This window comes from Aythya fuligula, chromosome 21 (genome assembly GCF_009819795.1).
Source record: "Aythya fuligula isolate bAytFul2 chromosome 21, bAytFul2.pri, whole genome shotgun sequence".
Taxonomy (NCBI): domain Eukaryota; kingdom Metazoa; phylum Chordata; class Aves; order Anseriformes; family Anatidae; genus Aythya; species Aythya fuligula.
The window spans coordinates 8253310-8265334 of NC_045579.1; the positions used below are offsets into that span (position 1 = coordinate 8253310).

A 12025-nucleotide genomic window follows, 5' to 3' on the forward strand; every position below is an offset into this window, starting at 1 on the left:
GTGTAGTTTAACCCTGGCAGACAGCTCAGCACCATGCAGCCACTTGCTTGCTCTCCCCCCAGTGGGATGGGGAACAGAATCAGAAAGGTAAAAGTGTGAGAATTTGGGCTGACATAAGGACAGTTTAGTAGGCAGAGCCAAAGCTGCATACACAAGCAAAGCAAAATAAGGAATTAATTCATTATTTCCTGTCAACAGGCTGGTGTTCAGCCACTTCCAGGAAAGCAGGGCTCATTGTGCCCAACAGCTGTTTGGGAAGTCAAATGCCATCATTCCACAAGTGCCCCAGCTTGTCCTGCTAAGCAGGGCACCTCGTGGTGGGGACATCCCCTTGGGCAGCCTGCACCCGCTGTCCTGGCCCCCAGCTTCATCGCTGGCAGGCAGCAGAAGTAGAAAAGGCTTTGATTCTGCATAAGCACTGCTCTGCAACAACTCAACAGTAGTGTGTTATTGCCACTATTTTCATCAAAATCCAAAACACAGCATGATACGTGCTACTGTGAAGAGAATTTACTCCATCTCAGCCAAAAGCAGGACAAATAGAAAACTTGGTTTTGCTTGATTCTTCACTAAGAATTCTTCACTTCTCCTTATCTATGCCAACTCATGAATGTGCCACATCACTTTGTTTTGAGCCATCTTGGCATAATTTATTTCTGCTCTAAACTGATAATCCTTCAGTTTTGACGGTCTCAAGGTCTACCTGATTCATATTTGTTTAGAGCTACAAGAACCAGTGAAATCCATTCTCCTGGTACTGGAGCACATCGAGGGAGAGAATTCTCTGGTGCCAGCAAAGACAGAACTGAGAGTTGGAGCTATACGGACAGCTCAGTTTGCAACTAAGAAGGTGAAGAAAATAAGAAATTTATGTCAGATGCTTCAAAAATACTGATAGAGTACAAATGGTTACTAGTTCCTTCTGTCAAAAATTTGCTCTTTAAATTAAAAATACAATTCTCAGGGTCTTTAACAAACTTTACATTATAAAAGAATCAGCATATGAAAGCAAAAGGTGTTTTTTTTTTGTTTGGTTGGTTTTGTTAGGTTGGTTGGTTTTTTTTGTTTGTTTGTTTGTTTGTTTGTTTTCAGGGTTTAATGAGAGGAATTAGCATTATGGTATTAAAAGTAAACAGAATTCAATTACCAGTTTCCTTCCCTGATACTAAAATACAGAAATTTGAGCACAGAACTGAATGGCAGTTCTGATCCTCTCATTTTTTATACCATATTTTATGACAACGTATGACAGCAAACAGGATGGATGTTTGCAACTTCAAATGGCAGAAGTAGTTTGGCAAACAAGGGTCATATATAGCATCTGTGCGATGTAAACTTTAAGAAACAGTGACTGTGTGTGAAGATGTTGAACTGGCTGTAACGAAGATGCATTGTGTGTCTCTTGTAGAACGTGGAGTTCAGTTTTGATAACCTGTCACTCCTGCAGAAGAAGGGATTCACTGTTGAATTTGTCAAGGGAACCGTTGATTGTGGTCAAGTAAAATGCATCAGCGTTTCTTGGGTGCCACCTGCTGACTTGGATGTAAGTAACAGTTGCACACTGCTTCCCAGACTGCAATACAAAGGCTGATGATCTTTGAGATGTCAGCGTACCAGGCAGCTTGGGCACATTAGGATGATGGAACACTTCACCTAAGAGAGTTTAGGTTGGTATAAACACTGGTATGGGAACAAAGTCCAGGAACTATAGGTATGATTTTGAGCCTTGCTATCTTGTCTTAGACTTCAAATCATGTGTGATGGGAAGAGCAAGCATCATTCACTTGCACGTTACAGGATATAAAATAACTTTTTACAGGCCACCGCATTATATACATATAGTGCCAAAATACTGCTGCTGTTCACTAAAAGACACTGCTTTGGTGACAGTGATGAAGTGAGCTTCTTAATATCCCCCTTTGCAAGGAAATTTGCAGTCCTACTGACAGAGAACTGTTTCCATGGATCATTCTGCTCTGGGGTCCACACTTCTGGCTGTGAGTGCCTCTTTTTTGGAATATTCCTGGAGGTCAGTGAGACCTGTTTGATTTCCCACCTCATGAACCTTGCTTCTGCCTTTTTGTTTTGCAGTCTTGGTGAGAGTTTGAAACATCCCTACAGGGCTGTAATTGCCCTTCCTGATTCATCTTCATGGGATGGAAAGAATTCACTCTGCTGCTTTTTGTTGTCAGCAGTGTGTGGGATGGCAGAATGAGTGCTCTGATGCAAAATTACAAGGATGCTGTCGTCATGTGTGGAAGGAAGGAAGGCACTAGAGTTCCTGGCATGACACATGAGGTTGACATAGTGGCTCTTGGTAACCACGGGGTGTTACACAAGATTTAACGCTAGCTCATGGCTAACAGGACCCATCTCTTCCCTAACCCTCACTGCAGCACACTCGTGTCGCTTGCCTTGCCCAGTTGTGGTGGTAATGTGGTGACAGTATCGGCAGCACTCTGCACGTAGAGCACTTAGTCATTGCTGCTTTGCTTACTGCAGTGTGAGTGTTGCGTGAAAACATGAAAAAGCCAACCAAGTAGGAAGAGAGGTAACCAACAGCTTTAACAGGCACCTCTTACAACTGAAACATACACTGCTTTAGACCTTGATCAACTAACCTGCTCTGTGTGCGAAAGAAATAGGTTGGTTTTGTGTGTGCATTTTTTGTAGACCACTGGCCCTGTGATGGAGACAGCCCTCCTGACCTTAAAGGGTGACGTTAAGGAATCTTACCGAATCATCTGCATGGCGAAAGTTATATCAGCGTGTGCTCCCAGTAACTGACGGAACCAAGCTAAATGGGAAGGAAAATGGAGGCTTATATTTTTGGGGAGGTCTTTGGATCTCAGCTGGAACAGGAAAAGATTTTGAGATTGTTGCAGATATGTAAGGGGAGGTAGGAGAGAGAAAGGAAGGTAACTTGTACATTTTCTGCCTCTTTTTTTTCTTTACAAAATTCTGTATAAACTCTGTTTCCAATAGTTTTATTCTCAGACAGACTGTGACAATAACCTTGTAGTAGAAGGAAGAATTAATATGAGGGGCCACTTGGATGCATCTGCTGTTAATCCCAGTGTTTTCCAAAGGTGGGAACTCCCTCAGGCATATTTTTGTTGAATTTCTAAATGTGTGAGTTTCAAGCAATGTATCTTTTTCTGGCCTCATTTTCACATATGTAGAAAGTCCCTGATATTTTTTTTTCCTGTTAAGACTACAATAAAGCTTTTATTTTTAAGTCTCCTCCAATTCTCTTGGGTAGTTATTTTCACAATACAGTGTGCAATCATCCTCATGACACATGGTCAAGGCTACAGTGACCACACTGTGTACTGAATCACTGAATGTGCTTAGGCATTTGATCTAGATCATGCCTATCCAGGAACTTTGTACATCTGTTTTTCTCTGAATTTTCTCACTGAGAATAGATTTGTGCCAGCTGCTGGGGAAGCTAGAGTGTCCTTCCTCAAGAAGCAGTATCCAGTTCAGGGAAGAGCACAGAGCAAGTATAATATAGAGAATAATGTGTCAGTCAGACCGCAGGAAAAAGCAGTAAAGCACTTGTCCCCAGAAATGTTTTAACTATTTTTCCACTTTGTGTAGGAAACACTTGTGTAACTGATGAAAAAGAGGAGAAAAACGGATGAGATTCCTGCAACTTGTTTCAAGCCACATGAATGCTGAGCTGTTCAGCTGGTCCTTGGGCTGTTGATGTTTATAATGCATACAATACAGAAACAGCAGCTAGAATCAAATGTGGATTCTCCCTTTCTGATTCTGGCTCTGCTGTGTCAGGCACCAGTCAAAGACAACACAAGTAGCTTTTAACATCATCTATTTTTCCTGTACCAGGCTGAGCTCTGTGAACTACGTTTTGTCTGTGTACTCCTTAATACAAAGGATCCTGATTATAGTTCCAAGCTGTGGCTTGTGATGCATATTGTAGTAATATTCTGGAAACGTAAATGTTCCCAAAATACGCATAACATCTGTTAGTTATTTCTGGGAATGCTTTCAAAATGAGCACAGGATTATTCTACATTAAGGTTTTTTAAAAACACTGTGAGCAATGGGCCCACTCTAAAACCTGGGTTCTCCCACTACAGACAGCTGCAGATCTCTAATTCTTCACCAACACCAGAACGGTTCATGATATGGCCTAACGTCAATGATTGGAAAGAAGGAAAAAAGAGGCAGTGGGAAGCCAAGACAGATTTGCTCCCAAGCACAATTTGAAGAGGGAAGTGCCACAACTGAGCAAATTGATCTTCACAATACAAAATTGCAGTTACCTGAAAAGCACACCATAAGGCTACTGAAAAGTTAGGAATTATATGTGGATGCTCCTACCTAAACAATTGTTTTATATAATGGATATGAAAATACAGGAAATGGAAAATTGACTGACATGAGTGACTATAGGAAACAATTCTGCTGCCAATTTAGACACATCAAGCTGAACTAAAAATTGCGGGTTTGTGGGTAATTCCTTGAGGACATCAGGTGAAGACAGCTGAGAGCCCTATTGCATTACATTTGCATGGCTTCATGCCAAGCTCACAACTACCAGAAGCTCAACACAGCAGCTTAAGCCTTCATGCAAGTTTTCTCTTGAAGAAACAAAAAATCCTGTTCAGTGCTGGCCAGCAACAATCATAGTGCAGTTTGGTAATCAAAAGTGCCAGGAGAAACTCAGTGTGATCTGATGTTCCTGTTTCCATGTTGTAAGACTCCAGGAAGGATGGAGCCAGTGACTTCAGAGATTGTTTCACACTTATAAACTTAGCTTTTCCTAAGTGACCAATGATCCCATGACCCTGGGTGGTCCTGTAGGAAAGTAGTCCAGTCACCAACACGTGACATTACTGATCCTCAGAGCACTGGGCTTCAGCCCTATCAGCTGGAGAAGGAACCACTGAACCCAGTAACTTCCAAGCTACTGGGTCTGGCGTTGTTCCCAGTGTTTTGGCACCAATCCATGGCTCTTGCAGAAGAAACCTCTGTCAACCCAAGTCCAAATACATTTCCTCCTGTTGCATTAAAATCTCAGGGAAAAATAAGTAAATATAACTTGTGCTTTGTCACACTAATTACTGGAGGAGATTTTATACAAGCAGCCAAATACAAACCACTGAGGCACCTGAATACCAGCAAAATGCTCTTTTATTAGTTGATCTTCCCCTTTGTTCTCCAACTAAAACCTTTCATAATCCATTAATTAGTTCCCTGCTTTTTAGCTCTAGTTGTCTTTTTTTGTTGCTAACCAGCCACATAGCACGGCCACTGTGACTGATCATCTTTCACATGGGCTGGCAGGAGGGGTTTTGGCATGTAACTGACCTCTGCTGTATTGGTGCTGGCAAGGTGTCTGACCTTTAAGTCACCTACTCTGAAGCAGAAATAAGCCGTGTTCATTCATACACAGTGGATGTGGGTGACCTTTGATGGATGTTTTGCTCTTCCCTGATGAGGGCAGGACTGCTGTAACCAGCCAGGGGAGTGTTTTGATGCGATGGGCTGCGTGCAGGGCTTCACCATGATGGGAACTGCAGAAAAGCTGTCATTTAGAAGGGGAAAAGCTGCTGTAATAATTGCTATAGTTGAAGTAATGAAATAGTTTCTGGAAAGTTTCTACCAAATAGTATCAACACTATTGCAAGGCAGACATAACAACATGAAGGTCCTTAATTATACATTTGAAGATGTTGAGCACGGTTAAATTATTTTGGAGCAAGGCCATTTCCAGGGAGTAGATGATGCCTTTCATTCATCTGTGCGTTTTAAAAAGGCTTTCTACAAAAGGGAAACACTCTGCTTTCCCAAACCTTTTTATTTAATTTACTTTTTAGTATTTTCGATCCTTTTCCACGACTCCTCCACCATCTCTCGCACGCTGCACACGCAGAAGAGTGTCCAGCACACGAAGCCGCCGCCGGCCTCCCGCGAAAAGCGCCGAGCCGCAGCCCCGCGGCCGCCCAGCCGGAGCCGGGAGCGTTGCGCACCCCTCGGGGCCGGCGCCCCCGGAGCTGCTCCCGCAGCAGCTCGGTCCCGGCCCCGCCTCGGCGGCTCCTCCCCCGGCGCTGCCGCCTCCGGGCCCCGCTCGCCCTTGAGGCGGTCCACGGCCCCGCTCCTCTCCTCTCTGCTCCTCTCCTCCTTTCGGTGACATCGCTCCGGGCCCCTGCCCGCGGCTGGAGGCGCTCCCACCGGTGAGTACCCAACGCCGGGCGAATCTGCGCCCACCCCGCTCCGGTGACCTTAGCGGAGCAGAGGGGGACTCGCTCCTGGCCGCCCAGTGCTGCTTTTTTTATCCCCCAGACCCGCACCGGCTCGCAGATGTGGCCCGGCTGGCCTTGCTGCGCCTCCCCAGGGTCTTCTGCAAAGGCAGCCCCCTGCCACCTGCAGCTCTGCTGGGACGCTGCACTCTGAAACGTGTCAGAAGCTGTCCCCTTTTCTTTGTACGTAGGTAGCTCTGAATAAAACATTCCCGGAGCTACGGAGTACACGGAGCTGTGAAGCACTGAAGCTTTCATAGCACTGGAGCTATGAAAAAGTAATTTAAAAGTATCTGGGAGAAGTAGGAAGTTAGGCTGGGTTAAGGAGCTGGACTCAAAGATCCTTGTGGGTCCCTTCCAACTCAGGATATACTGAGACTCTGTGAGCGTTTGCTGTGGCACTTCACCCTTGTTAAGGTGAAATAACTGCCCTCATAGTTCTGAGAATCCAGCACGTGTAGTTCTCTCTCCTAAGCACAGAAAGTTCCACTTTGAAGAACAGTTCTTCACCTGAGGACTACCCCCGCTTACACAGTGGGGATTTGTGTGCTCACAGCTGGAGTAATGTTAGCAACCACGAGACAGTGCCTCTGAAACTAAATCAGGGGTGTTTTGTTCCATATCCCAGATGGATTGCTTTCCTTTTTCAACTCAAAAATGTGTTCCCTGACATGTATTCCCTGCTTGAGTGCAGATACTTAAACCAGTGAATTATCCACCTTCCTTCACAGATGCCCTCAGAACATGTCTGACTGGACAAGTCTGTGGTATGTCTGGTAAGTCAATTGTTAATCTTACTAACCTCAGAGTAATTTGACATATATTATGAGCAGTAATTGCAGTAAAGCAATGGGAATGCTCCTTTCAAGACACGATGTGGGAAAGGGTTTCTCCTGTTTTATGAAAGCCACCAGTGGAATGACTGCATCGCAGAAGAGATACGGTGTCAGGCGGGACGGAGCATTCATCTAGGGATATGTCATCTTTCCATTCTGAGTACACTCAAGTTCAGCCATAGCGCTTGTTTGTTCTTCCTAAATAAACAACTTTGAGCACAATGGCAGCTGCCCAGAACGGGCTCGTTAGGGCTTGGCACTGCGCTGCCTCCCATGCAGTCCCCAGCTCGCTCCCTTTTATGGGACACAGCACCGTTTTGTGGCGTGGGTTTGTCATTCTGAACTTGGGATGATTTTACAAACCTGTTCCCTGGCTGCTTGACTGAAAGGGGAAAAATAATGGTGAGTATAAGGCAAAGGGCTTGCCACAAGTGGGTTGGTCTCTGGCCTAGGCTGTGCATTGTACGTACCCTAACATTGGAGTTTGCATTCTGTCACATACCATTAATTTTGATGACATACAGAATGAGTTGGTTACTTTTCATTGTCATTCTTTGCTTTCTTAGAATGTGTTGATATAGAGCCGTTTAAAAATACATATTATACAATGTATTTTAAGGCTTCTGCAATTAGGCAGCATTGAAATCGTGAAAGCTAATGAGCCAGTGCTGAGACTGATAGCACTGCGATACCTTTCCATAGGTGATTTCTGCCTCCATCAGAAGGCAGTGTGTGAGGGCTCACAATCCTTTATTTCATGGCACAATAGCGGGCAGCTCCTGGGTGTGAGGACTTAAGGATTAGCTAGTGCTGAGGTAACGCTCCTCGCGCTACAGGGATGTTTCATTGCAAAGTTCTAGTAGGGCAGCATGCAATTCTGGCATGTGGTTTTAAATTCCCTGAAAGCATTTTTCTAAAACAGTAATTTGCATGAAAATGCATGAAATTTGTGGAAGTTTGAGGCCCTCAAATCTAAACTTTGAGTGCAGTCTGTGTGTGCATCTGACTCATGCTAAAGAGAAACATTCTCTCTTTAAAACCAAATAAAACAGTTATTAAAGGAATGTTTTGTTTGGAAACATGATTCTTACGGACAAGTACTACCTTTGGTTTGGAAAAAAGAACAGAATGCTACTGAGGCCTTTTCTACAAACCCTTGCCATTGAAAGTGGAGCCGTTCTCACTGCACGTAACCCAAGGTAATTAACATCACAGCATCTGTGAACCAGAAAGAATTGTACCAACAGTCAGTAGCACTTCGATTTGTGATTGTTTGTGATCCAGTACCCATTCAGAACCGCGCCTGAGAAGGTTTGGAAGGTTTGGCCTGTCTTTCACCCATTTAGAACAAAATTATATTCAGCTCTAGAAGAAGCAAAACGTAAGCACTGACTTTACGATGTTGTTCTCCATCTGCTTTCAAGGTTAATCTTGCTGACTATGTTCATGCTCCTGCTCTGTGGGATCACAGCCAGCTGCATCAAGTTCTGCTGCCGGAAGAAGAGGCCTCCAGTTCAGCCCTTCCCTCGGCACCCCTACGATCTGACTGGTGTTGCTATTGACAGCGACAGCACAGCCCACAGCACAGTGACCTGTAAGTACCCATGGGACTCAGCTACTCAGAGTGCTCAGAGTGTCCAGAGTGCTGTGCTCTGTTCTTGCAACAACAGGAACTTTCTGAGCTCTTCTCAGAACATCTTCCAAAACCACAGGGAGGGCGTGGGAAAACTGAGTGTCATCAGGGCCACGCAGTAAGTAAATGCAGATGGCAAGTAGGATTTAATGGTGCAGAAGTTAGAATAAAGTCTGTGGGGGGTTAAACTCTCGCGTGTCCCCTCTCACATCTGCTCTAATTCTCACTGCTCCATTTGTTTTAGCTCTTTCTGCCCACCTCACTGCCCAACTATTTCAGACCACGTTATCTCAAACCCTAAGATGTTGTTCCCAGCTGTTGGTGTAGGAACCCAGCTGGAACTGCCTCTGTTACAGCATACACCTACAGTGTCAGGTGTTCTTCAGTAACAGCTGGATGGCAATATGCACAGACATTTTCTCTTCTGACAGCTCTTTTTTTGGACAGTGTACAGATTACATAAAGTAACTCTGTAGTGGTAGCTTTTAGTTTACAGTGCATAAGTTCTGCAAACAAAAATTGAGTCCATAATTTATTGGAGAAGAATGGGATTAGTCTTTTCTATATCAGGGTTCCATGCAACTGTTTAATTTTTTTTTTCATTCCTTTTCTTCACAGCATACAGCTCATTCCAGTACCCTCTGAGTGTCCCTATTCCTTCATTATTTGTGGGCATGGACAGGAGCACTGTGTCCCCTCCAGCTTACAGTCCCTACACAATGGAGTTGCCACCTTCTTATGATGAAGCTGTCCAAATGGGTAAACAATACATTGAAGTAGCACTGGTCAGCCAGAAGCTCAGTGACATCCCTGAACAGGTGACGCCAGGCGGGCTGAATTGCACCCAGTGTTCACCTGATAGAACCAACAGAGATCCGGCAACACAGCCCAGCTCAGAAAATTCAGAAGATGTACCACAAGAACAGCCTCAGCTCTAGCTCATTTCACATTTGGAGTAAAGGAATGCAAGGCGTGAAGAATTTGGTTTTATAAGACAAGTTTCGATGAAAAGATGTTTCCTCCCATGCAGTTGTAATGATCTGTCAGAAGAAATGTTTTCTGCTGTAATTTCCTGGTTAAGCTTCTTCAGGGATATGAAGGGAAGTAAAAGGGCAGCAGTTTAAAAATACCTGTACAAGTGGAACAGGGATGCTTGTTCATCATCTCCTGATTAAGAAAAATGATTCCCTGTGCCCAGCATATGGCAACAAAAAAAAGGTCAGGGCGATTTTGACATCTTGGAAAGAACGAGCAAGTTGTTCAAGAACAGAACCTTCCCAAACTGGAGTTGAAAGCAGAATCCTACGAACTTGTTCTGAAGAGTCTGTGATGCTCAGATGCTCTGTAGTTTCATTTATTTTGGGAACTTTAACTGTCCAGCAAACTGCTGAGGTGCTAAACTTGTTGCTACACAATGGCACATGTTCCTACACTGAAGGAAGATGGCAGGAATGTATTTGAAGGAAATGTATGATCTTGTGTTTCCCAACTAGAATCATTAGTTATGAGACTTGACGGTGTTTGATTGTTGTTGTTGTTTTTAATCTTTAAACTTCTATTTTTAAGATGCAGTGGCTTGTGTGGGATCCTTTTACAGAATCACAGAATTTCTAGGTTGGAAGAGACCTCAAGATCATTGAGTCCAACCTCTGACCTAACGCTAACAGTCCCCACTAAACCATATCCCTAAGCTCTACATCTAAACGTCTTTTGCTACATATTTTGCCAGTTAAAGTACAAATTAGTTTTGGAGGAATTTCTGCACATTGTTAAGTATTACTAATGTTTCAAATATTCAATTTCTTTGATGATTAAGCCTGGTGGATTTGAAAAACACCACAAATTGGAAAACGTCAATTGTTTCAGATAGCCAAATATATATTTTCTGTATTTCACAAGAATATGATACTGCCATCATCAGAATTTACCTTAATTATCCCTCCAAGTGAGATTTTGTAATGTGAACTTGACAAACACTTAAACCTCAGGGGAAAAAAAGGCTGAAATAAATAGCAAGATAACCCACATGGCATCAGTTTAAAGGTTTATGAAAAACTATTAGCTATTCAGTTGAATTATATTACCTGCCAGTGTCAGCAGCAAGTTCATAATGATTTTCTGCAGTGTGAATTTCTCCCAAATAAAACATTTATTTCTGTATTGATAATGTTTGTTTGCATTAAACAGGAAAATCCATAGTGGGGGAATTAAGGATGAAAGTAACATGTACCGGGGCAACTAAAAGAATAGTTAGTTAGGTGCTAAGCAAATGTTTGCATATAGGTTTGTCCAAACCACATGGAAGTTCTCAGGGCAGCAACAAACTTTATGTATTTGGAGAAGCAAGATGAGAGCTAATGGATCATACAGAACAACAACAAATACCAAGAACAATAAAATGAGATCTTAATGATTTAGACAGAGGGTGAAAGTTACTTTTCTGACTGCTTGTGGGTTTGCATCTGTACATATAGTCACCAGCACCTGAATAATACATTGTTAGCCATTAGCTCTAGTGTAGCTCTATCTATGTTTCAAAAATACTAAGCTATGCAAGACTTCAGTATTAGTAGCGTTTATCAATGAAAATGTATTTCCTGCTCACCTCAGATATCCAAGCAGATAAGAAGCAAGTGTTATTTTTAAGTGAAACTAGATTAAATGAAAAACTAAGATCACGAGATACCCATAATTTCTGTATAATGTCTACTCAAGAATAGGATGGCACTTTGATTTCCTCAAGTAAACATGCTTTTATTGCCATCTACTGAAGGATCAGCTGAACTGTGTTGCATTAAACTGCTGTGTAGTGACCACCACTCCCTTAACGCTGATCAAAATCATCAAATAGCATGCTGAATTGCCTTCAGGTGCATGGTTTAGAAACAGGCTTTGCTATAAAGACGAGTGTTACAGAAACTAAGCATCACTTACATTGTTGTAGAGAAACTGGAAAGTACCCTGAAACATGATCACAGAGTTCACTTTCTAGTCCTCTTGCTACAAAAATAACTTGCTACTTGATTGGAGAAGTTGGTGTCAGCTGAAATCATATGTAATGCCCTACCTTATGTAGCCACCAGAGCTGTCTACTTACTGGCTTTCTGCATCCAGCTCATCAGAAGTAATGTCCTCGTAAGATTTTTGCAGACAAAGACCATCCCCACTTAGCACTTCTGCACATTTTGCCTAACTGGCAGTTAGCCAACATGGTATCTCTGTACGTTTTGTCTTCTGTCTTGTCTAAGTGATAACTATATGTCTGTATTACTCAGAATTTCCAA

At 43.1% G+C, this 12025-nt stretch overlaps 2 protein-coding genes across 2 annotated transcripts in view; both read left to right on the plus strand.

Moving 5' to 3' along the window:
* Positions 1-3238, plus strand: part of CFAP74 (cilia and flagella associated protein 74) — a 41773-nt gene extending 38535 nt beyond the window's left edge. Inside the window, 3 exon segments of the mRNA XM_032201702.1 lie at positions 723-850; positions 1409-1543; positions 2674-3238. Of these exon segments, the coding sequence (XP_032057593.1) occupies positions 723-850; positions 1409-1543; positions 2674-2787 (377 nt within the window). The 3' untranslated portion in view covers positions 2788-3238.
* Positions 3239-6141: 2903 nt separating this feature from the next.
* TMEM52 (transmembrane protein 52) lies at positions 6142-10370 on the plus strand. The gene is made up of 4 exons (XM_032201567.1): positions 6142-6206; positions 7004-7048; positions 8533-8702; positions 9360-10370. Exons 2-4 carry the CDS (start codon positions 7017-7019, stop codon positions 9677-9679), a joined length of 522 nt encoding a protein of 173 aa, XP_032057458.1. The 5' UTR covers positions 6142-6206; positions 7004-7016; the 3' UTR covers positions 9680-10370.
* The last annotated feature ends 1655 nt before the right edge of the window (positions 10371-12025 follow it).